The sequence below is a fragment of the Camellia sinensis genome, chromosome 8 (assembly GCF_055761805.1).
Source record: "Camellia sinensis isolate YWXY chromosome 8, ASM5576180v1, whole genome shotgun sequence".
Classification (NCBI taxonomy): Eukaryota; Viridiplantae; Streptophyta; class Magnoliopsida; order Ericales; family Theaceae; genus Camellia; species Camellia sinensis.
The window spans coordinates 190,494,255-190,521,439 of record NC_138968.1 but is presented as its reverse complement, the minus strand read 5'-3'; the positions used below and the strand labels follow the sequence as shown (position 1 = coordinate 190,521,439).

At 43.9% G+C, this 27,185-nt stretch overlaps 1 protein-coding gene across 1 annotated transcript; it reads left to right on the top strand.

Annotated features, from left to right (window-relative positions):
- The first annotated feature begins 23,265 nt into the window (after positions 1-23,265).
- On the top strand, positions 23,266-25,968 carry LOC145796769 (uncharacterized). Its single transcript, XM_082881917.1, has 5 exons — positions 23,266-24,032; positions 24,160-24,321; positions 24,415-25,008; positions 25,091-25,189; positions 25,397-25,968. The coding sequence occupies exons 1-5, from the start codon at positions 23,370-23,372 to the stop codon at positions 25,811-25,813; spliced, it is 1,935 nt and encodes a 644-aa protein (XP_082738043.1). The 5' UTR covers positions 23,266-23,369; the 3' UTR covers positions 25,814-25,968.
- Positions 25,969-27,185: the final 1,217 nt, after the last annotated feature.

Here is a 27,185-nt window from a genome sequence, read left to right as displayed (position 1 = left end):
ACAGTTTCCAATCGAGTATTGGCATGGCACCATTTGAGGCCTTGTATGGCCGACTGTGTAGATCTCCAGTGTGTTGGGCCGAGATGGGTGATGCACCTTTGTTAGGTCCAGAGTTGGTTCGGGAAACGACGGAGAAAGTGGCACTTATCCGTAAGAGGTTGATTACAGCCCAGAGTCGCCAAAAGAGTTATGCCAACCGTAGGAGGAGACCGTTGTCATTTGAGGTGAGAGATCACGTTTTTTTTGAAAATATCACCTAGACGGGGTCTGATGAGATTTAGGAAGAGTGGGAAGTTGTCCCCTCGATTTTTTGGCCCTTTTGAGATCCTTGAGCGAGTTGGGGAGATTATCTACCGTTTGGCGTTGTCGCCACAACTGTCCGGAGTACATGATGTGTTTCATGTTAGTATGCTTCAGAAATATGAGCCAGATCCATTACATGTGTTGGATTGGACCGACTTAGAAGTAGATGAGAATGCTTCGTATGAGGCGAGATCGACAAGGGTCTTGGATAGACGAGACCAAGTGTTGCGAGGCAAGACGATTCCCTTGGTCAAGGTATTGTGGAAACATCACGGAGTTGAGGAAGCGACTTGGGAGCGTGAAATGGAAGTCCGAAAGAAGTATCCAGACTTGTTTGCTAATGTATAACTTTGTATTGAGATTATAATTGTTGTTAAAGAAAAGTATGAGAACATTGTGTATGTTATGGACATCTTGGAAACATGAGTTTATTGTACACATTGCATATGTTTGGGAATATGGAATATCACGTATATTGTATTACCTTGGGAGCATTTTATATGCCATGTACACTTCTTGAAAATTTGAATTTTGATCAAACATTGTTAATGTTTTGTGAATTGTGAATTTCGTTTCAATGTGAGGCTCATGTATCGAGTCGGTGGGAATGAATGACCGGATGATGGGTCATGGTATTGGATTTGTAAGAATAACATGGTTGGGAATGACCAAACGTTGATTTTGAAATTAATTTGTAATTTCGGGGACGAAATTCTTTAAAGGAGGAAGTTATAGCGATCCCGGTTTTTAACCCGGCTTTTATGGCATTCTGGACTCGGGTCTTGTGGTTTAATGTTGTTGTTTATGTCTTTTCCTCTTCTTACCCTTTGAATTTGGGTTTTTGAATGTCTTGGGCGTGTTTAGAGCAGGTTGGTTGCTATTTCGTTTAGAACCTTGTTGCCCAGAATTTTGGTCTTCCTCTCGAGCGGGGTTTGCAATCATTCAGTACTTTGTGCGTCTATAAAAATACTGCAGAAGTGTTTTTCACACTCGAGCGGAGTTTCTTACGCTCGAGCGGCCCCTCTGGTGCTCGAGCGACTGTCTGAAGTCTGTAAAATACTGGACGAGTGTATTCTACGCTCGAGCGGATCTCATTGCGCTCGAGCGGGTAGTGCCTTGCTGTTGTGTCTTGGCGCTTGAGTGGCCTTTATTGCGCTCGAGTGGGTCGAATTTATGTGTCTGACGCTCAAGCGTCAAACTCTCTGCTCGAGCGGACTGTGCGTATATCAGATTGCAAAAGTGACTTTTTAAATCACTTTTTCTGTCCTTTCTCTCTCTAAAACTTTCCAAAACCCTAAGTTGAGAACCTCTCTCTCTAAAATACTCTCTCTCTCTCTCTTTACATTTTGACCTAGATCTAGTGATCTCTTCACCCTCTTTCCCTTCATAAAAAGATTGAGCTCTTCAAGATCTCTATTTTCAACCGAGTAAAAGTTGGTTTCATCACTTTCGAAGTTTATCTCGTGCTTGGCTCTTCTCCTTTGAGCTTCTCCATTTGAGGTAGGGATAATCTACTCCTTAATATGAGTTTTGACATAAATATGGGTCATTTTGTATAAATGGTAGGATTTGGGAATTTTGGGTAAAGTTAGGGTTGAGTTTGAAATTATAAAAGAGGGGTTTCCTAATGTTGGGTTCCATATGTATGTGGGGTCTTGAAAATGGAGCTGTTTGTGTGTAATGGATGAAATTTGGCCTTGGGGGCAATATTTGAGAAAATTGGGAGAATGCCCTAATTTGAATTATATACATTATTTGTGTAAATAATGAAATCAATTGTGGAAATATGAAATTGGTCTGGGAATTATGAAACTAGGGGAAAATGTGATTAAATGGTGTAGTTGGATTGATAAATCACTCGCCTATGGAAAAATTGATAAATTATCTGTTTGATAGATTTATTTATCTGTTTAGAAATATCTGTTTTGGGCTATCGGTGGAGGACAACCATGATTGTTGTAGAAATTGCATGACGATTAGGTAAATTGAAACTAATCAATTGGAATATGTCATTAAATATGACGGTTGAATGTAAACATTGTATATGTGATTGAATTGGTTATTGTATATGACAACGTGTTTAAATACATTGCATATGTATCTTTGTTTGGGAGGAGATAGGAGATATACTCCATTGTTTGGGAGGAGATAGAGGATGTACACCATTGTTTGGGAGGAGATAGGGGATGGACTCTATTGATAATTAAGTTCGTCGGAGTGTCCAGGGTGAAAGTCACGAAATCTTATATACATTTTAAGGATGTTGATAATTAAAGTGTTGATAATATGAGTTGTAGTCTCATTTTGAATTGTCTGGATAAAAATGAATCATGTCAATGAATTGATTTGGATAAATAAATGAAAGTGGATTAAAATATGGATGTCAATGTTGATTGGTTATGGAAAGAGTGTAAGTTGGTTTTCAAGTGTTAAACATTTATCAGATGCTAATGTTTTAGTTAATTCTCATATATTGTTTAGCATATCTCTACTGGGCATTGGCTCACCCTACTTGGGACATCATTTTTCAGGTACAGGTGATATGCCGCCTCCAAGATCTTAGTTTGGGAGGTTTAGGAGTTGAAGACTCCGTTTTGTTATTTGTATTTTGTGTGAAATGTAAATCCAAGCCGAGGGCTTTCTATGTATAGAGCTAAGACTCTTCTTTTGTTATAACCAAGTGATAACTTGAAAAGCTGTAAGCTCATAGGGCATTTACTTCGTTGCTAACATGTAATATCATTTGTTACGAAGACTCTAATGAATGAAAATATAACATTTTCTTGTATGTTTATGGATTATATGAATGGTTGTCTTATACTGTATTTTGAGGGCGTTACAGTTGACGCTAAGGTAGTGCCTTAGCTGACTTGAAACCATGACTAGAGTCAAAAAACTTTTATTATCTTATGTATTAGATATTAAGGACTTTATAATTTCATTTGATGTTGTATTTGGATAATTTTAAGTTTTTATTTAATATTATTTGAACCTTTGGTTATGTACGAGAGTTAGAATGTCCTATTAAAATGTCAACTTTTTGATTTATTAAGTTATTTTGTTTATTTAATTTTCCTTGATGTTCCAAAAATTTGGGGCGTCACAACTTGGTATCAGAGCTCTAGTTTAGAATACCTAGGGACGGTTGGAGGAGGTGTAACCTCAATTCAGGAGTAGTGTCATGTGTTAGAAGGAATAGAATTATGTGACTTATAGTTTATGCAAGCTTTATGCTAATCATATTAACTATCCTTGTTTGATCCTAACTGTACCTTTAGCTTGATGCCAAATTTGTCGGATGTAAAATCATCACTTCTCTATCTTCATTGAACCTTTCCAATTCAACAAAGTATTGCTTTAAGATGATCAATTGGCAATTTTTGAGCCATGATTATTGTATCTTGTATGTTGTTCTCTTGAAAACCAGTTGCACTCTTTTAATCCTTACAGGGTGAAGAATCTTAGGTATTTGGTTTGAAATGTGTATGGCCAAACACAATTTCAATTCAAATATCTAGTTTGGTCACCAGCTCCATAATCCTAACCCTATTAAAAGTTCAAAACCATCATGCCATCCGACTGTACCGTCTGTTCAAATTCCATTTGAATTCGTATGCTAATTATGCTATTGTCGTAGTCACGTCATACTCTTTCTTCTCTATTATAACTGTGTGAATCTTGGGATTAGAGCTTGAACTATTAGAAACACCTATGAGTGTAGCTTCACTGCTAGAAGGTCAAACTTGAGTAGATCTCGTATGCAAATCATGTAAACTTGGAGTCTCCAGATTGTGTTTAACTTGCGACCTACGAGTCGTGGAAATATCAGAATTTGACGTTATCCTAGGGAGGACTGGTTATCAACCCATAGAGCCACCATTAATTACTATCGAAAGACGATGACTACTTACTTTCATGACGGAACAAGATTCCAATTTAAGGGGGATAGACGAGATTCCCTATCACTGACACTTGGAAAGTCAAAGTGGCTCAATCACCTAGCTGGGTGGCTAGCCAGCTTAGTTCTAGAAGACAAGGATCGTATAGAACTAGGGCTACCTCATGTGGTGTGCGAGTATGCTAGTGTATTCCAAGTCTGAAGGAGACCATGAACAACATTTAAGAATAGTACTTCATACTTTGAGAGAGAACCAACTGTATGCTAAGGCTAGTAAATGTGTGTTCTAGATGGAGGAAGTAAAGTTTTTGGGTCACGTGGTATCTAAAAAGGAAATATCAGTAGACCCAACTAAAGTAGAAGCAGTGACAGAATGGAAGCAACCTAAGAACACATTTGAGATTTGTAGTTTCTTAGGATTGACCAGTTACTATCGAAGATTCATTCAAGACTTCTCAAAATTAGCCAAACCAATGACACATTTGACTCAAAAGGGGGTAAAGTTTGAATGGAATGAGTCTTGTGAAAGTTCATTCCAAGAACTCAAGAAAAGATTGACAAGTGCCCCTATTTTCATAGTACCAGAACATGATGTTGGGTACAATGTGTATTGTGATGCTTCCAAAGAAGGTCTGGGGTGCGCATTGATGCAAAATGGCAAGGTGGTGGCATATGGATCAAGGCAATTAAAGAACCATGAGAAGAATTATCCCACCCATGACTTGGAGTTAGCAGCTATAGTTCACGAACTCAAAATTTGGAGACACTACTTGTATGATAAAAAGTTTGTGAAATTCACTAATCACAAAAGTTTGAAGTATCTGTTCACCCAAAGGGATCTGAACATACATCAGAGACGTTGGATGGAGTATCTCGAGGATTACCAATTTACCCTTTCCTATTATCCCGGCAAGGCTAACGTGGTGGCAGATGCGCTAAGTCACAAAAATAGAGAGATTGATGCTAGTTTAGCACTTAGAGAATGGAATATGGTTGGAACACTCAATGAATTTGGGATACAAATGGAGGTTCAAAATGAAAAGGCTTACCTTGGTGCTCAAATTGCTACGCCTAGAATTTTGAGTGAGATATTGGAATCACAAAAATACGATCAGGAGGTAGCATTCATCAAGGCGCAAATGGAATTTAGTGAAACCATGCTTGGTTGGGAAATTCACACTGATGGGGGTTTGAAATATCAAGATAGAATGTTCGTGCCAAGCGACAACTCATTAAGGGAAAATGTACTCAAGGAATTCCACCATTCAGCATTCGCAGTATATCCGAGAGGTACTAAGATGTACCAAGACTTAAAACGCCAATATTGGTGGGGCGGAATGAAAAAAGATGTCACGAAGTTTATGTCTCAGTGCCTGACATATCAACAAGTAAAGGCTAAACATCAAAGACTGGCAGGAACACTTCAACCCTTACTAATCCCAGAGTGAAAATGAGAACACATAACCATGGATTTCATGACGGGTTTTGCCTCGGTCACCACAGGGACATGACTGCGTGTAGGTAGTAGTGGATCGACTAACTAAGATAACCCGATTCTTACCTGTCGGGTCATCAGATACATTAGATTCACTCAGTAGATTGTTCATCAAAGAAGTGATCAGGTTATATAGAGTACCAATTAGCATCGTGTCTAATCGTGATCCTCAATTCACTTCTCAATTTTGGCAGAGCTTGTAGAAGGCAATGGGAACGAACCTATGCTTTAGCACGGCATTTTACCCACAAACCGATGGGCAGACTGAAAGGACGATACAAACCTTGGAGGATATGCTTCGAGCTTGCATTATAGATTTTAAGGGAAGTTGGGAGAAACACCTACCTCTCATTGAGTTCGCTTACAACAATAATTTCCAGGCTAGTATTGGAATGGCATCGTATGAAGTAGGAGTAGGCGCGGGTCGGTTGGAATCACGGAACTTCTAATTCGCCATCCGTCCGCCAAATTGGCGGATTGGAAAAAATCAATCTGCGTCCGTCTGCCAATCCAACGGATGTGGATTGAGCAGATTAGCTGATTGGCGGATGGATGCAAATCGGTTTGGCGGTTTAAAATTTTATAAATTTTTAACATAATTCAACTTGTGCACTTTCTCAAAAAAAAAAAAAAAATCACAGTCAATGACTTAATGGAGTATTACAATCACTGCATGCTTCATCTAAAGAAAGAAAGTTTGAAACTTTATCCACATACTACAATCACAGCATGCCTCATCCACATAAAATATTATAATCTGTGGTTCTTAAAATATCAAAACAATTCAAACCACCAAAACCATGAACAGTGCAGTAGTAGAGATTGTATGCCTCTGTATTGTTACATCCATATCTGTTTTTGAAAACAAAAACCAGCCAACATATATAATTTTTTTTATTTATTATTTTTAGAGTTAGATTTAAAAACTAAAATATATAGATAAATAACACATTTATTTTTTTCAATTCAAAAAATATATTTAAGTTAAAAACTCTTTTTCAACATAATATATTCAACATAATATTTAAACTCTTTTTCAATTGAAAACACAAATAGAATATATAAACAAATTAAAAACACAAAGTCTTACAAATTACTAGGGGTGTTCGGCGGTTTGGCGGTTCGGTGTAGACGCGCCCGCGTGGGGCCCTCGCTACTACAGTTGGGACTCGATTTGTGTTTGCGGTTCTTAATCTTGAACCAAAAAGTCCAAATCCAGCAAATCGTTTTGAGAAACAGATTTTTGAAAAGTAGTGCCAAACATGGACTGCTTTTCCAGATACAGAGTCGCCACCTAAATATTTTAAACTGGGAGAATTTAGGAAACCCTGACTCGGTGCCGAAGGCCACATGTCCGTCATCACCGGAGTTGTCTCGGCTCGGGAGCTAGGGTACGATTGGGGAAGGTCAGCTATGAGCACCCCCTCTCGCCCGGTCCGAAGACCGGCCTCTACTAACCGTGATATCCGTTTTTGAAAACGTTATGTGTTCTTATTCCATTTATTAGCCTAGAATTACTATGTTATGCGCACAGCAAACAAGTATAGACTAGATTGCCTAATTTGGAAATAAGCATTGCATATCTGTTTATCTTGGAAAAAAAATGTTTTGGAATTTGCTACTCGCAAGTAGGCTAAAATACGGATTTCAACGAGTTATTCCAACTCAAACAATCCAACCTTCACCCACAGGCAATCAAACAGTTTATCACATAAGCATCTAGCCACATGGTAAACATACTGTCATGGTAGCATTCACACGCATGCGATATGCTAAAGCATTAAAATACTTACATAGTACTCCGTGCCAAAACAAAGAACTCGTTAGCAAACATGCATGATCCAAGTCTATGTTAAGTGCCTAATGCATCGCATACAAAATGTTGCTAGAATAGGCTCGGCTAACCTAAACATGGCATGTGAAATGCGATCAATTGATGCACGTATTCAATTTGGAATTCAAGTACAAATGCAGTTAGCATGATGTACCGAGCCTAATGCATGCAATACAAATGCATGAATGCACGCATGCATAGCATAAGGTATGCTAATTTGAACATGTCCTATTACTAACCATCAAAGCGGGTAAGTAAAAGGGAAGAAAGAAGTGGGGATTGGAAGACATACACACCACCCACACACACTTATTACAGATTTGCCCTCGCTCGGAGGGACCGAATAAATATTACAAATTAATTAACTACGCAAGCTAATTAAATATTACAAATTGCCTAATCAACTAAGCAAATTAATTAATCTAGGAAAAGCAGTAAACCGCCTCGGGAGGAGAGCTCGATGCAATGCATGCTCGGTCCTGCTCGGAAACGCACCGCCATGCATAGGCTGCCTCTGTTTTCCTTCCTTCACTCCTCTACAGGTTGCCAAAATCTCAGAACTGATTCCTTGGACACTGAGGAGTGCCACCAGCTGAATGGAACTGTCACCGGCAGTGTGTTATGGACATCGGCACAAAATGAAGCTGTCGGCAGAGAAGGGATTGCCGGTCGGCACTTGACACTGTCGGTCGGCAAAGTGTTCCTGCAGAATCTGCAATTGACAGCAACAGAGGGCAAGGCAAAGCATGGCAGCACAATTCAAAGCATATATGCACCATTCATGTCCCTTATCATGTTTGTGACTCAAAGGGGCATGTGTCTCGATTCTCGGACCACCAATCACGCATTTCCATGCATGATGGCCCAAGTGGTCAAGTATGCAACTTTCATGTCAAATGAAATGCAAACCAAACAAACAAATCAAGGCCCAATTCCTATCATCAAGTCGAGGAACAAGGCATGCATGCAAGATGCAATGCAACCTAGGCATGCAAGCTAAGGATGCAACATGGCATGGCAAGGCACTTATGCAAGCATACAAGCAAACATGAGGCAAAACCAACCAATGAAAAGGTGGTCTAAAACATGATTTGGGCAGCTTTAGTTAGGCCTAAAACAAGGGCCAAAGTGACCAAAACAAGGGACCAAAACACATACACACATGCACATGTTAAAGGGCCAACACTTAGGCACAAATTGGACAACTCTCAAACACATTTGAAAGGGGTATAACATGGACTAATGGCATGCAAAGTAAGCATTGAAAATCATGTTAAGGTGGTGTCAAACCAAGCAACAAGATAGGCTAAACATTAGCATGCAAATGGTCCAAGTGCTCAAAGTAAACCAATGGAGTATTGAACTACACTTAGCAAGACCAAACATGGCATGAACTAAATGACTAAAAACAGAATTTTAGCACATAAAATAAAGCCCAAAAGACCACTTAGATGGCATCTAAATGGCTCAAATTCAAAGGCATGCACAAGTGCCAAAACATGGAGCATACTACACAAGCTTCCAAAGCATTAAAGATGCATCCAAGGTAAACATATAGGAATGCAAATGGGACTGAAATGACATGGTGGATGATTCCAAATCACCAAATCAATGCAAAAATGTCATGCTATACATTCACATACTTAAGGCCATCAAGCCGGAATGCAAAGGGGCTATACCAAGCATGCCAAATCCAACCCAAACAACCTAGAACAGACCTAGAACATGGCAAAATATGTACAAAATCTTCACAAGACTAAGCCTAAAACATGCTCCAACAAGGGCTAACAACCTAAGGCACATTGAGGCAATAACATGGCATTACATGGTAGGTATGCTAAGCATGCATGGTGTACCAAAACCAACAAAAATTAGAGGTATAATATGACATATTAAGTACAAAAAACAGCCAAGGCATGGTCAACATGAAGCTTAGTTAGGTGCTCCCTCAAGAGGCCAAAAATGGTCCATTTTAAGGACAACAAGGAGAGGGGGTGGCCCTCTCCTTCTTGGGACTTCAAGGCACCATCTTCACCACTGAAATCCCTTAAGATTTCAGTGGTGAAGAGGCCCAAACACCAAAGTCTCGAAACTTGCACAAAATTGCACAAAATGGGGCCTTTCAAGGCCTAAGAGGGGTCAAACACCCTCAAACCACAAAACACCCTTAATAAACAATCAAGAAGGTCTAAAAACAGAAATTTTTTGTATTATACACTAAGCTCAAAAACGATTTTAAGATAGGTAGAAATAAGGTGCAAAAATGGGGAATAAAGGGGTGAGATTCTTACCCTTGAAGACCTCTTCAACAATGATGCTCCAATGGCCTTCCTTGGCTTGAATCCAACACCAAAACACCAAAATCAGCCCCTTAGAACCTCAGGAGCCAAAAAAAGGTGAAACACTAGGTGTTTGCGTGCAATAGTAAGACACAAAACACCTAGAACACAAAGAGAGAAAAAGAGAGATAGGATATGTATGGATCCTAACCCTAAAAACCAGAGCTTCTCTCTGTGTTTTTTGTCTCTAAAATGTCTAAAGTCTCTCCAACCTAGAGCCAAGAGACAAGGCTCTCTCTTATAGAGCTCTTGTCTTGTAAAGCTTACAAGACAAGCTTCTATAGAGGGAGATCCCTCCATACACGTGTATGGAGGGGAGAAAAGAGCAAGACAGCTGTCTTAAAATATCTGCAAAAGCAGATGCACAGTAGTCGGCCGGCCAAAAATGTCATTTTGGCAAAAAAGAGTGCCGACCGGCAATCAATAGTGCTGACCTGCAACAAAAAGTGCCGGCCGGCAATATACATTGCCGGTGGCAGCAAAAACCAACCGGTGGCCTCTAGCCACTGCTGGTGATGTGTGGGGATGCCTCACAAGGCATTCCCTGCCCCTCCAAGGCAAAACACAAGTGTTTGGTGTGAAACCAGACACTAAACGGTTGAGTTCGGAGATCCTGAGGCAAGGCGCGCGAGCCCAGACCTCCGGGAACTCCAAACGAACACAAACATGGATAATCACCGAGTGTTCAAACGGTGACGTCCAAGTCTTGAGGACGGTCAAAAATGGGGTGTCTACAGTTGCCCCTCTTTGACAGAACTCGAAAGTCATAACAATGACGGGAGTGAATGTCAAAGCCCAGAGACGACCCATTTTTGACAAGGCCGAAGACTCAGACAAACATGCAAGACAAATAAGATATGCCCCCGAAGGCAGGGGCAAAATGCATGACAATGCACAGAGCCGGACATAACTTATGATCATGCAAAGAAAGCTGTAACGAAGCACACATGCGACAGTTTTAAGCCAGCATACACCAAACTACACTACAATGCAGAAAGGATGTAAGAGAATTATGCAATTCTCAATACGTCTCACTCGGAGGATACAATACCTGTGCGGCTCGTCTGGTTGCACCAGCCTCAAATGAACCGTACATACAATATCGTGCCTGAAAAGAAAACAAACTTAACAGGTACAATATCGTTAACAACATGCATGACAATGCAAAAATGGATGCAAAATGATATGCAATATATACAAAACAATGTATAAACAATGCAAATGAAGATGCAATGTAATTGAAACAATGCAAACTATATGCAAAGCAATTGAATCACGATCCAATCACGAGTGGTTCGAGACCACACCTATGTCAAATAGATTGATGGAGGTAACAAGTCTGTCTACCATAGAATGGTCAACTGAACTATGAGCATTGTAGACAGACACAAGAACGAGTATTGGGGGGGGGGATTGACATAAGTGGGGAAACAACCCGCTGGAGAAAGGACAATGATCCTAATGCCGGATGCAAAAATTACACTACAATGTAATATATAAACGAATATGTTAGGGAGGTGGCAATGGATATGGCACGCGGGCCAAACCAAATCTTGCCTAGGAAAGGCATGTACGCATACAAGCCACGTCTAACATAGAACGGTCTACTGAACTATGCTTCGACACGAGAAGTATGGGCACATACCAAACCAAGCTCAATCATGGAAATGCGCGAGCCATAGGTGGAAGGTGATGCTATGAATGCATGCGATCTAAAATGCAGTGGATATGGCACGCGGGCCAAACCAAATCTTGCCTAGGAAAAGCATGTACGCATACGAGCCATGTCTAACACAGAAAAGGTGCCGCAACCCTCAAACCAACATACCAGCGTGGAATAGGTGCGTACACATGCAGAACTGTGTTTTACGTGAAAAGTAAGGGCACATACCAGACCAAGCTCAACATGGAAAGACGCAAACCATAGATGGAAGGTGTGATGCAATGAATGCACGTAAGCTACAATGCAATATTTACAAATATGCAATGGAATGGATATTTATAAAATGCATGACAATGCAGTATGATGCAATCTACTGGGGAAAATGCAATGAATGCATGCAAGCTACAATGGAAATGCATGACAATGCACTATGATGCAACGACTATGATTGCGCCTTTCCCTATCTTACCAACAGGGCGATATACTAGGTTGGTTCAGTATCCAGAACTGAGGCGCCGACATGCTGCCTCAATCTATGGGGCTTCCATACAGATTTCAAGCCGAGGATACACCCCTGGGTATTTAAACCAGACTTTAGTCTCGGAACTCCCGAACCTTTGCGTTCTAGGCATAAGTCGTTCGAACTCTAGTTTCCACCATCCTAGTTGGTCTTCTAGGAACTCACCGCAAACATAGGCAGGTGGCTTTACCAGACCACCAAAAGTCGTTCGGGCACGACAAACACCGAAGGAATTGCACCTTCCGAGGATTTAAGGTCTCCTAGACCGGGATGCAAAATGTATGCAAACTGCACACGTTAGTGTGCTGAAGGTTTCGCACCTTCCAAGGGTTTAAGGTCTCCTAGACCATGCGTGTTTAAGGTCTTGCCAAACCAAGTAGCAACATGCATGACAATGCAAGAATGAGGCACACATGCCACATGGAATGTAAACTGATACAATTGGACTTATACGCCACGAAAAACTGTGCACATCAATGCACCGGAGGTTTCGCACCTCCCAAGGATTTAAGGTCTCCTAGACCTTGCGTGTTTAAGGTCTCGCCAGACCGTATGAAACATGCATAACAATGCAAGAATGAGGCACGCATGCTAATGCTAATGCAAAATGATGCAAGTGTGACACGTATGCCACACGGAATGCAAAATGAAACAGACGAGACACGCGTGCCTCATAAGATGCAAAAATGATACAAGTGTGACACGCATGCCACACGGAATGCAAAATGAAACAAAATGAGAACGAGTGTGACACGCATGCCACACGGAATGCAAAATGAAACAAATGAGACACGCATGCCTCATAAGATGCAAAAATGATACGAGTGTGACACACATGCCACACGGAATGCAAAATTTTGAAAATTGGACTTATACGCTACGCGAAGCCGGTTTATATTCAAAACAATGTAATGCACTGACAAGTACAAGTAAGGTGCGCAAGATAGCGCGAGAGGATGCATGCAAGATGCAAGATGCAAGTAAGGTGCACAAAACAGTGCGATACGGTGCGCAAAATAGCGCGAGTGGTTTTGAAATGCACAAAACAGTGCGATGCGCTTAAACAGCGCGATTGATTTTGAAATGCACAAAAAAGTGCGATGCGCAAAACAGCGCGAGGGATTTTGAAATGCACAAGGCAGTGCGATGCGCAAAACAGCGCGATTGAAATGCAATGCACAAAACAGTGCGATGTGCAAGAAAGCGCGATGCGTTAGACAACGCGAGTGCACAAGACAGTGCGATGAAGATGCAATGCACAAAACAGTGTGATGCGCAAAACAGCGCGATTGAAATGCAATGCACAAAACAGTGCGATGGACTTGCAATGCACAAAACAGTGTGATGCGCTAAACAGCGTGATTGAAATGCAATGCACAAAACAGTGCGATTGATTTTGAAATGCACAAAACAATACGATGCGCAAAACAGCGCGAGTGATTTGAAATGCGTAAAACAGCGCGATTGATTTTGAAATGCACAAAACAGTGCGATGGAGATACAAAGTGTAAATGCACAAGATAGTGCGAGTGAATGCATGTTCTATGCAAACGAGGCGCACAGGCCGATGAAAATGACACAAAATGAAACACGCATGCCCCACAAGATGCAAAATGATGCTCAGTGTGACACGCATGCCACACGGAATGTAAAACGATGCTAAGTGTGACACGCATGCCACACGAAATATAAAACGATGCCGAGTGTGACACGCATGCCACGCGGAATGTAAATGGACTTAAATGCGTAACAACGCACGTGTTTCGGAATGCATGACAATGCATGGAATAAAAATGCAATGACAATGCATGAGAGATGTGTATGACAATGCAAGGGGTGCGTGTTACAACGCATGTAGTATGTGCATAACAATGCAACTGTGAGGCGCATGACAGTGCGATGTAATGCACCGAAATAGTGCAATGAACGCGTGTAACGCACATGGGGCAACTTCTGAATTTAAAAGGATACAAAAAGGATACACCTTGCACGAATTCGAGCGCCACGCGCAGAAGACACGACCCGGGGTCACAACGGAGGCCGGTTGAGCGTCGGAGATGCACTTTCTTGCACTTTCTTGAGCTATGAAGACCAGAAACTTCTCATATGGCCTAAACAAGGTTGTGGGAACACCACCGGCCGGGAGGGGAGGCCACCGGCTGTCCACCGGCTGAAAAATAACTCCATCGGCACAAAACATTGCCGATCGGCAAAAAGTTGCTGAGTCGGGGCAGATTCGACATTTCACTTCGGGTGTTTTAAAATAGGGTTTCAAACCTTATTTTCTCACTTTCACTTGCGCCAAAAACTCTTACTCTCTCTCTCTAGAGCGTTTTCCTCTCCTCTTTCGCCCGTTTCTTCGCGTTCTACGCCCGTTTCGTCGTTGGATTTGCAATTTCCTTCGCGTTTCGGACATTTTCAACCGAACACATCTTCGTTTCGATGCCTCGTTTGGCGTTCTCGCCTTTTTAGAGTTTGTTCCCCTTACTTTTCTCTTGATTTCCGTACCATTTCACATCCCGGCCTTTTCGGTCATTTTCAGCCTTCCCGGGAGTTGACTTTTTGGTTGACCCTTCGTATTCTAGCTCGATTTTCCTTCCTCCGGCTATTTTCTCATCATTCTTGACATGGCGGACGACATTCCACACGGCGGGACTCCCCCGGATCACGAGATGGATCCCGGGGTCGAGCTTCTACCTTTGCACGAGCGCCCGTTCGACCTGGCGACCTACCGGCCGGCGATCCATGTTCTGCCCCCCGACGGACTCCGCCAGTTTCGGAGCTTCGAGAGGCACGTGCCACCCGAGCTATTGCTGCGCGAGCCTACCTCCCACCTGTCCTTCGGCACTTCCGAGGTAACTCTCTTTCCTCTACTTTACTTTCTGTAATATAGGGCACAAAAACTGTCGTAGCTTATTTATGCTCTTTAACTGCTTTAGCTGATACGCCGTATACCGTAGTTGACTGTAAACATACACACAACTGATATCTGCTTGAAACTGACACATGCACACACACTGCACTGGCCCTGAATCACCCAAACACACGGCGCACACTGTATACACACTGGTACCCGATATCTGCTTGAACCTGAACGTATGCACACATGTTATACTGTACTAAACCACCCGAACACGCTGACGCATCACACGTTGTAGTCCACTGTAAGCACACTGGCACCCGGTATTTGTCTAAATCTGTTAAACTTGCACGCATGCTATACTTGTATGTGTTTCTTAAACCTGCATTTTGAATGTTGTCTTGCCATTGTTATTTTCTGTTTACAGGAGGATTCCCATACCATCCGCGGGTATGGGAACACTGGCGCTCGGGAGTGGTACGACGAGCTCCCTGACGCGGTCCGTCGCATAGTGGACCAGGCGAGCTTCAGCGCCTTCTGCCGAGGACTCTCCAGGCTTACCACATGCAGGCCTCTCCTCGCCGCTCTGGCGGAGAGGTGGTGGGACACCACCGATTCATTTCACTTCTCCACAACAGGGGACATGACGATGACCCCTTACGATTTCTCGATGCTCACAGGCATCGGGGTAGGGGGTGATCCGATCCCCTTTGATATCGACATGGATGAGTGGACTGCTGCTCAGGTCCATCTGCTGGGTAAGGCGCCACCTCTTGCTTGTCCAGGCTTTGTCCGGTATTCCTGGTTTGAGGTGCAGTTTAGGGTCCAGCCCACTGTAACAGGCCCGCGGGGGACCTCGCTACAGCTCGGACTCGACTTGTCGTTAGTCACGGTTCTAAGTCTGAACCAAAGAGTCCAAATCCGGCAAATCGTTTTGAGAAAACAGATTTTTGAAAGAAGTGCCAAACATGGACTGCTTTGCCAGATACAGAGTCGCCACCTAAATGTTTTTATTAATGGGAAATTTAGGAAACCCTGACTCGGTGCCAAAAGGCCACGTGTCCGTCATCACCAAAGTTGCCTCGGCTCGGGAACTTGGGTACGATTGGGGAAGGTCACTTCGTGAGCACCCCCGCTCGCCCGATCAAAGATCGGCCTCTACTAACCATGATATCAATTTTTGAAAACATTGTGAGTTCTTATTCCGGTTATTAGCCTAGGTTACTATGTGATGCGCACAGCATACAAGTATAGACTGGATCGCCTGAATTGGAACAAAACATTTCATGTTCGTTTTTTGAAAATGGTTTGCTACCCGCAGGTAGGCTTTGAAACATTTGATGATTTATTCCAATTCAGATACCCAACCTTCACCCACAGGCATTCAGTCAGATATATCAGATAAGCACATAGCCTCATGGTAAGCATACTATCATGGCATTCACTCACACACATGCAAGGATGCTAAAGCATAAAACTCACCGAGTACTCCAAGCCAAAATAGAAACTATATTAGAAATCATGCATGATCCTAAGTGTACAGAAATGCCTAATGCAACACATGCAAAATGCAACTATAGTAGGTTCGGCTATTCTAAGATGGCATATGAAATGCTACAACTAACATGTATTCAACTTGGTATTGAAAGTACAATGCAGTTAGTATGATGCGCCGAGCCCGATGCATGCAATACAGATGAATGATGCAAACATGCTGTCATACTTTATGCTAATTAAAATATGCCCTAATCTAACCATAAAAAAGCGGATAAATAAAAGGGAGAAAGACGTGGGGTTGGAAGACATACATCACACTCACCCACACTTATTACAGTTGTGCCCTCACAGAGAGGGTCCGAATAAATATACAGTCCCAATATTACAGTCCCGAATAAAAGAATATTACAGTCCAAAATATTACAAAATCCTAATTAATTAATGAATTAACTAAGAAAGCAAATAAAACTGGCGTGCAAGCCAGGGACTGCCTTGCTTCTGATGGATGATGCATGTCCGGATTGTCTTGCGCGGAAATCCACCGGAATGCCCCAATTAGCCTCTGTTTACACCTGTTCTTGAAATGCGTGCCAAGCCCCCAAAAGGTTGCTGATTCCTGGTTTTGCTGCAACAGAGAGCAGGAAAGGGGCATAGCAATGTATTTGCACAAATATATGCATGTCTCGATCCTCGTGCCACCAATCGTGCATACCGAGGCATGATGGCCGAGGAATCGAAATGCACAACTCAATATAGGATAAATGCACATGAAACTACAGCTAAAACCTAACTCCATCATGGATAATCCGGGGTGTCGGTGACTGGGGAATTGAGACACATTCCGTCACTCGGAGTACGAAATGTACCTCGATTCCCGTGCCCGGACTAACTCCTATTCCGGACACGATGCAATATGCATGATATGCATGAAATGTAACTAAGATGCGATCCTAACATACACAGTGCTAAAAATGAGGTGCCTCGAAATGCGTGCACACGGGCACGCAAACCGCGGCGACGACAGATACAATGAAAATAAGATGCCTCGAAGTACGTGCACACGGGCACGTAAACCGAGGCGATGACAGATACGGTGAAAATGAGATGCCTCGAAGTGCGTGCACACGGGCACGCAAACCGAGGCAATGATAAATGCAATGAAAATGAGATACTTCGAAATGCATGCACGCGGGCACGCAAACCGAGGCAATGACAGAATGATGAAAATGAGATGCTTCGAAATACGTGCACACGGGTACGCAAACCGAGGCAATGATAAAATGCAATGAAATGGCATGGAAACGACAAGTGGGCTTATACCAACATGAAGTGGGCCTCAGCCACACTCACATCGGATGCCGATGGCAGAAAATGAAGTGCCTCGAAATGCGTGCACGCGGGCACGCAAACCGAGGCAATGATAAAATGACATGGAAATGACAAATGGGCTTACACCAACATGAGTGAGCCTCAGCCACACTCACATCGGATGCCGATGGCAGAAAATGAAGTGCCTCGAAATGCGTGCGCGCGGGCACGCAAACCGAGGCGATGCAAAAGCGATGCGAATGACATGGAAAATGCAACATGGACTTATACTAACATGAGAGAGCCTCAGCCACACTCACATAAGATGCCGATGGCAGAAAATGAAGTGCCTCGAAATGCGTGCACGCGGGCACGCAAACCGAGGCAATGATAAAATGACACGGAAATGACAAATGGGCTTACACCAACATGAGTGAGCCTCAGCCACACTCACATCGGATGCCGATGGCAGAAAATGAAGTGCCTCGAAATGCGTGCACGCGGGCACGCAAACCGAGGCAATGATAAAATGATGCGAATGACATGGAAAATGATATGTAAGCATGCTAATGGAATTTCAGCAACAAAATATGGGGGAAAACAGTCCCGAAATGAAGTGAAATGACATGAAATGTAAGGAAATGACCCGAAATGCAACATTAGGCATCCGAAATGGCCTATAGCCATACTAAATATGCACAACATGGACATGCAATGCAAAGACAGAAGCTAGACAGTCCCAAAAGATGCACTTTCGCAGTTATGAACATGGCCAAACAGCAAGCATAGGTAAGGGAAGCATAGCATGCAAGAATGGGGGCCAAAAGAGGGGTAAAGAAGCAAGTGGTGTAAGCAAAACTCAAACTGAAAAATTTCCTTCTACAACACTGAAGATGGACCAAAAATATGAACATTTACAGTATATGGCAGCCTCAAAATCAGTATACAAACATGCTAAAAATATGATGCAAAATAAGGCTCAAAAGGTGCTAAAACATGAAGTGTATAAACTAATCACCAAACAGAAAAAAAGTGTGAATGAAACATGAAGTATAGGCCAAAATAAGACCTCTTTCAGTTCGGACCAAGGTCCAAAAACAGAAGCAAAGAGAGCTATTAATTTATGCAAAAATGGGGCTAAATAGGGGATATAACTACAAGTGACATATGGAAACACCAAACAATGTTGAGCCCTTCTCCAATGTTGAAGAGGGGCTCAAAATATGCCTCATATCAGTTTACAACATGCTCGAAAATAAATTGCTCATAGGTCAAAAAAGGCATACAAAATCATGACATACAACATGGTCAATGAAGCAAGTATATTATGGAGAGCTCAAACAAGGTTGAGCCCTTAATGAGAAGTGATGATGAGCTCAAAATATGGTCCTTTTCAGTTAGGACTGAAGCTTGAAACCAAAAAGAAATGAGGCTTAGAAATAGATCAAAGGAAAGGGTCAAAAGGATCAAAGTGGAACTTACCCTTGAAGATCTAGACTTTGGTTGCTTCTTGGATGGATTTGCTGCTCCTTTGGCCTTCAAGAACCCTTCCTAGCTGCTGGAAATGAGATAGTGGTGGTAGAGTTTGGTGGTATAGAAGGAATGGAGGTTAATGGACTTAGGGTTTTTGAAGAATTGAAGAAGATGAAGATGGAGTTGGCTATGGAGTTCTTAAGATCAAATTTTCTAACCCCCTAGAAGAAGGTCCTCAGCTGGTTATAAGGTCAAGAAAGGGGGTGTAAAAGGGGGGTCAAATGGAGAGGAAAACTCTCTCCCAAAATATCCCCCGGATACAGAAAATATCTGGGGGATATTGCCTCACAGCTGGAAGGGGCACAGTGAGGAGAGCACGGCCGGCCGCTCACTTTGGCCGGAGGTGGCCGGCCGGCCACACCCCCTAGCCGGCCGGCTAGGGGTCAAAAGGGTCAACCATCTTTTCTGGCCGGCCAGGTATTGGGGAGGTAGGCCTATGTGTGTACAACACAACCATGTAATTGAAATTCCAAGAAAGTGGGCCCAAGGGGTTCAACAGTGGCTCGGAAAGAGGGGTTCAAAAGGGTCAAGTGACCTTAATGGCCGGCCATGAACTTTTAGGGGCCTCTCAGATGTGTAGATCACAGATATGTGGTTCAAAGTTCGAGAAAAAGGGTCCAAGGGGTTCAACATTAGCCCGGAAGTTAGGGGTCAAAAGGGTCAGGTGACCTTAATGGCCGGCCATGAACTTTTAGGGGCCTCTCAGATGTGTAGATCACAGATATGTGGTTGAAAGTTGGCAACGCTGGCTCTAAGGTATTCAACATTAGCCCGGAAGTTGGAAAAACGGGCGCTGGGAGGCTCCGGAGGAGAGATAACTGGTTGCTGCAACAATTGCTGGCCTCCCACCCTTCAGTGACCTTCCCTGTGATAAAACAGAGGTACCTGCCAAAAATGAACGAAAACCATTGCAAAACGAATGTTCCGGGGCCAAAACACGCATTTCGAGGTCCCGGAAATGGGCTGTTAAGCACCGAAAATTGTATTTGACCTCGAAGTGGGTTTCTCAGCCCTCAGTGTCCCTCAAAATGGATGAAATAGGATGTATGCCAAAAATCAGAGCAAACGGAGATGGTTAGGTGGTCCCGAACCGAGGCACACGGCCTGACGGCTCCGAAAACCGGGAACCGGACTCCGAAATGGGCAAAATGGCCTACGGCCACCAAATGTAGCCTACGGACATTGAGAGATGGTCTACGGGACCTCTCCCTCCCCTCAGGAAAAGAAACGGAGAAAACCGAGTCTGGCTCGCAAACCGAGACAAGGCACAGAAAAGGGTTTGGAAGTCCGGAGGCAGGGCTCACAGCCGCGACTCTGAAACTTCTGAACAAGCACATTATGCAACATCACCAAGCGCTTAATCGGTGACGTCTGAGTCTTAAGGTCGGTCAAAAATGGGGTGTCTACAGTTGCCCCTCTTTGACAGAACTCGGAAGTCACAAGTGACGGGAGTGAATGTCAAAGCCTAGAGACGACCCATTTTTGACAAGGCCGAAGACTCAGACAAACATACAAGATAGAAAAAGATGTGCCCGCAGGCATGCCCGCAGGCAGGGGGCAAAATGCAAATGATATGCAAGAAGCCGAAGGTAGCCCGATGATCGTGCAAATGCAGCTAGCTGTAATGAGGCAAGTATTCGCAAATAGATGCAACAATTTTAAGCAAGAATGCAAAGCGACAACTACATTTCATGCAGTTAAGAACGCGGGGGATTATTCAATCCCCGCCATGTCTCACACGGAGAAGATACAATACCTGCGCGATTCGTCTGGTCGCACCAGCCTCAATTGAACCGTACATACAATATCGTGCCTGCAAGAGAGAGAAATTGCAACAAGCACAATATGCTAACAACATATATTCAATGTGATTCCGAAAGTTCGACACACGCAGTGCCGGTGAGTGAATGCATCGCAATGCAAAAATAGAACATGCGTGACGACGCATGCTCAAACACAGAGGTATACAAATATCGAGAAATGTACATGACAATGCGAGTATGTCTATGAGGATGCAAGATAGTACAAAACGAGCATGAAACAGGGTGTTCATTTGTCATGAAACAACGAGTACGGAAACGCGTGTTTCGGCGAAAGTAACTTGATCACGACCTCTGATCCACTTCTCTGAAAGGTTATAACCCATTCAAAAAAGGATACACGTTGATTTCGATGGATGATGATGAGACACACATCAGAACTTGAAACCGAAGTCCGGACGGAGCAATTTTGCGGCCGGAAGTGTACGTTTCTTGAACTTTTTCAGGTCCCGGGAACTCCGATCTTCCTCAAAATTTGCAGAGAGCTAGGTGAGTATGTGGGGAGCATGGCCGGCCGTTTATCTTCCCAAGGGGGGGTGTCCAACCGTTTTCTAAAAAAGCTAATGGCTGGCCGGCCATTTCTGCAAAAAGCAGATGGCTGGCCAGCTATTTTTAGAGGCCGGCCGGCCGTGCCCTTTTCCCAGGGGCATTTTCGTCTTTTTGCCTCCTTTTTGCATGCATTTCATCCAAGGCTTGAAGCCTATAAATAGCAGCCGAACCCCATTTCATTCCTTGCCTCTTTCAACGCTTTTCTCTCCAGTTTTGAGTTTTACGCGCGTTTTCCAACGCCTCGCGCAAATTGTTTTCGTAAAAACACTTAGTTTTAAACACTTTGGAGCGATTAAATTCCGGCTTCGGAGCTTCTTTTTGCATTTTCAACACTTGAGGTAAGTTCATCTTAATATTTAGAATATTTTCTCGGGAGTTGACTTTTGTTGACTTTTTATTTTTCGAGAGTTGACTTTTGTTGACTTTTCCAATTTTTGCGCATTTTGCTCATTTTTGCTTCCCTTTTGCAGATTCTTGAACATGGCGGGCAATTCTCCCCACGGTGGAGGCTTTTCAGGTGCCGGTGATGACTTCGATCCCATGACCCTACCTCCGAGGACTCGCCCTTTTATTCCCGGGAGGTATCGTCCACCAGTACACGTTCTTCCACGTGCCGTTTTCCGTCATTTTACCAGTTTCGAAGAGAGAGCACCTGCGGATCTGCTTCTCAGAGAGCCGGAGCAGCATCTCTCTCACGAGGCCCGAGAGGTATTTACCTCATCTTCTGTTTTTTTACATTTCGCACCCTTGCCATGCTTAAACATTTAGCTTGTGACATAGTACTTTCCTTACATCTTTGAACATGTAGTTTCAACACTTGAATTTCTGAACACTCGGCTCATTAATTAATTGCGAACACACAGCCCACATTAGAACACACGGCTCAAACACTGATTTGTCGAACACACAGCCCGAATTCGAAAGTGAACACACAGCCCACACTTTAAATTTTCTGAACACGCAGCCCAGATAGATAGTGAACACGCACCCCACAATTAACTGAAAGTTGAACACGCAGCCCAAAATTCAAAAATTCTCTGAACACGCAGCCCAGGTAGATAGTGAACACGCAGCCCACAATTAACTGAAAGTTGAACACGCGGCCCAAAATTCAAATTCTCTGAACACGCAGCCCAGGTAGATAGTGAACACGCAGCCCACAAATAAACCGAAAATTGAACACGCAGCCCAAAATTCAAATTCTCTGAACACGCAGCCCAGGTGGATAGTGAACACGCAGCCCACAAATAAACTGAAAATTGAACACGCAGCCCAAAATTCAAATTCTCTGAACACGCAGCCCAGGTAGATAGTGAACACGCAGCCCACAAATTAACTGAAAATTGAACACGCAGCCCAAAATTCAAATTCTCTGAACACGCAGCCCAGGTAGATAGTGAACACGCAGCCCACAAATTAACTGAAAGTTGAACACGCAGCCCAAAATTCAAATTCTCTGAACACGCAGCCCAGGTAGATAGTGAACACGCAGCCCACAAATTAACTGAAAGTTGAACACGCAGCCCAAAATTCAAATTCTCTGAACACGCAGCCCAGGTAGATAGTGAACACGCAGCCCACAAATTAACTGAAAGTTGAACACGCAGCCCAAAATTCAAATTCTCTGAACACGCAGCCCAGGTAGATAGAATTTGCATGTAGTTTATTTTACTTCGTCGGCACACAGCCCATTTCATCTTATTGGCACACAGCCCATTTATTTCATTATTGACACATATATTCATTCTGAATGCAGGGTGGTTCCCGCAGTGTGCGAGGGTATGGTTCTACCATGGCACGGGATTGGTATGCTGAGCTCCCGGAGGGCGTCAGGGGTTTGGTAGACTTGGCAGGGTTTGGGCCCTTCTGCGCCGGGTTGTCACGCTGTCCTGCCAGGAGGACCTTGATGGCAGCTTTGGTAGAGAGATGGTGGGACACCACTAATTCCTTTCATTTCTCTGCTACCGGGGACATGACTATGACCCCTTTTGATTTTGCTGTATTGACCGGCCTTGATGTCGGAGGTTGGGCCATCCCATACGATGAGGATATGGGTGAGTGGGAGGCCGCCTGGATGTATTTGTTGGGGGCTCGCCCACCTGTTGACAGGGTCTCTGGGAGAGTCCGCTATACTTGGTTTTCCTCCCATTTTCGGCGGGCTGAGATGATGCCCGAGACTCCTGAGGAGACAGAGCAGTATACTCGTGGCTTCCTGATGTTCCTCTTCGGGACTACCCTGTTCGCCGACAGAGGGAACACCATTGGGCTATATCTGTTGAGCGCTCTAGTCGACCTATCACAGGTCAGTAGATATGATTGGGGTGGCGCTGGCCTGGCTACCCTCTACTTTTACATGAGCGCGACCTCCCGCGGGCGGGGCGATTTGCTTGGCGGCTACTGGAGAGCTTGGGAGGTACTTTCTGTCCCCTCGATTTACATTTCTGCTCTTCATTACTTGTACATTGCACACACATCGTACTTTTACAGTCTGCATTTTGCTCTCAGCATTTCGTATTTACATTCTGCACTGCTCTTCTCAGTTATGGGCTTATGTATATTTCCCATCGTTAGCCCCAGTGCTGGAGGTGGTGGGGATTCCCGTGACCCCATATTCATTGATTTTTGAGGGCCCGCACCGGGCGAGGCCTCGAGAGACCCTGGTTCGCCTGCGACAGTACTTCGACACTGTGCGACACTCAGAGGTATTTCAGAACTTTCAGTTCTTTTCATTTTCATCTTTGATTTGCTCTGTATATTCTCGTTTTCTGATTGGTTTATACATTTATCATCCGCAGATTACTTGGCAGCCTTGGGCACCTCTGGGTGATGATCTCTTACTTCAGTATACCGGAGCATCAGGCATCTCCCGGTATAGGGTCCTGCTCGAAGGGCCAGTCGGCAGAGTCTGGTTCCTGGGGGAGCGCTTTCTGTGCCAGGTACGGGGGTATCTTTCCCAGGATGTTCCCGCGGTACCTCCGGCTAGTATGCGGACCGCTGACGGGCTCTCTTACTCAGAGGTAGTCGGCGCCATGCTAGGCAGCGATGCTTTGTTATATGTTGCGGAGGGGGACTACGCCACCTATCGTCACATATATTTGATGCCTCCATTGACAGAAGCTCGTATTCCGATGATGAGACCTGCCGGTATGTCATCCTCGGATCAGGCTCAGGCTCGGGCTACAGACATCCCTTCTTCTAGCAGGGCTGGCGCATCTAGAGGTGGGAGTAGACCGTTTCCTCCGAACCCGTCGATTCATCCTCATCTGGGATGGCCAGATATGCCTACTGAGTTGATGGCGTGGCAGTATGGGACTAGCTCTCCGATTCCAGTTCCACTAGAGCCTCGGATGCCCAGTGATCGATATGCCATTGATCCGGACTCACCGCCGGTACGCTCCACTTTCGTCATTCATCATTTCAGATGTTTAAATACTCATTTGTTCACTGATGATTATGAACTCATTTTTGCAGCCATCGCGAGGGTACATGGAGGAGATGGTTGAGCTGGTGGCCACACTCGAGGGCATGGTCCTACGCAGGGAGGCACAGTTGTCTGTTGCGGGCATTCAGGTACCCTTCAGTTTTTGGCATTTATCATACTTCTGATGACATGCTGATTTCTACTGCATCGATAGACTACTTGTGTAGAGCACATCTGACACACACCTCACTTGTACACTGTATTTACATGCACCCACTTTACGTAGCTTTTGCTTGTATCTGCATCTGATGTATATATTCGGACTGATGTATTTGAATTGAACTCTTTGTTTTCAGATGCCTTCATGGTCCGGTCAGCCACAGACCAGGCCACCTGGGCCTCATTGGGGAGCTGGGCCATCTGGGCCTTATCAGGGAGCTGGGCCATCCGGGCCTTATCAGGGGGAGGGGTCATCTCGGCCTTCCCGAGGAGCCGGGCCATCTAGGCCATTTCGAGGAGCTCGAGGGGGACCTGTCCGCAGACGCAGGGCTCATGTTGTGGAGGTGGAGTCTGATGAGGAGGAGGAGGAGGAGGCTACCGACCGTCAGTTCGAGACATCTGTCGAGGAGGGAGGCTCCGGTTTTGGCTCGGGGAACAGAGGCGAGGCTGAGGAGGATCCTGAGGACGACAGCTCCGACTCTGATGATGGTGTGGAGGTTGTTCCACAAAAGAGGACCAGGCGGGCTTCTCGTTCCCGTTCCCGAGGATTTTGATGTTGTTATTTCCATGCTTTATTTTTCTTTTTACTAGTAGTTTGTAGCACTTTGCACATTGTTAGGCAGTTTTGTTTTTGTAAAACCTGTACCTTTTGTTCGTTGTAAAGCATGATGAAATGAAATAGCTTTTGAAAAGGTGTTTGTATTTTGAACTTTTAGTATCGTATCGCATCAATTTGTTTTGCACAAGAAATGAATTTGAATGGTAATGCGCATTGTAATCACCAAATCAGGTAGTGAACCGACGCAACAAACTAAACAACCCAACTTACTAAGATATAACAGAATCTTTAGCAAGTTTACAACTCGATAAGCAAAAAGCAACAATGCAAACAAACAAGACTTTAACAAAATTTGCTTAAACAGAGAGCAAGGACTCAAAACACAAAACACGTCCGCTCGACAAACAACTGATAAACAAAGTACAACAACTCGATAAGCAAAAAGCTCAAAAACAAAAGGTGTACTTCTGACGATCTGGGCATCGGAACGCGTCTGAAATGAAGGCCTTCGGCTCTCCTGTTGTATGGTAATGCTTGGAGTTCTCCTTCGAAGAGCAAGACAAGGCCGAGGGGACACACTGCAACATTGCCAGTCATCCATGGGAGCTGGCCGGCCAGAGACATGCCACGGCATGGAGGACTAGAGAGTTTCTGGCCCCTGTTTCAACCTTCAGTTGCGCTTTGTTAGATGAATATGTGGATTGGCTCAAAAAAGGAGGTACAAGTTGGGCCCAGCTTGGCATCAGATATCCCGTCCAACTCTGGAGTGGGACACAGAGATACTTGATTCAACTATGCCCCAAATTTATTGCTTATTAGTATTTTCAAGTTTTCTTTATGATTGTACTAAAAAGCAACCTCGATTGTAATGCAAGAGCAGGAGAACTCTATTTTGAAATCAATGAAATTGAAAGTTATGGTACTGAAAATTTTCCACTTTTGGTCCAAAAATGGTCTAAGTCATAAAAAGATTGATTTGAACAAAGTCAACTTTTATTAAAACTTTTCAAAACCATTTTCGATGTGGATCAGAACTGGACATGCCGAAAATCTGTCACTGAGATACACAACCCCAGATCCTTGCAACTGGAAAGTTGCCCCTAGTCTGAAGAACAATGCGGCACTCCAAAGCAACGGAAAGTTGCCCCTTGTCTGAGTAACTCTGCACCGTCGCGGCAACGGAAAGTTGCCCCTAGTTTGAACAGCACTGTACCGGAGATCACGGTAAACGCTGATAGATAAAGATGACTGAGATGATCGAATTGGACAAAGTTGATCGGGGAAAAGTTTATGACTGAACTTCAAGACGAAGCTGCCTACGTATCCCAAAGATGGGAATCAAGTCTTACGTAGTTCAGGCCTGGGTT

Coding starts and splice junctions, on each gene's coding strand:
- LOC145796769 (XM_082881917.1), top strand. CDS start 23,370: ATGCAGGGTGGTTCCCGCAGTGTGCGAGGGTATGGTTCTACCATGGCA. Junction 25,009..25,090: donor TTGATCCGGACTCACCGCCG/GTACGCTCCACT, acceptor TCATTTTTGCAG/CCATCGCGAGGGTACATGGA. Junction 25,190..25,396: donor TGTCTGTTGCGGGCATTCAG/GTACCCTTCAGT, acceptor CTTTGTTTTCAG/ATGCCTTCATGGTCCGGTCA.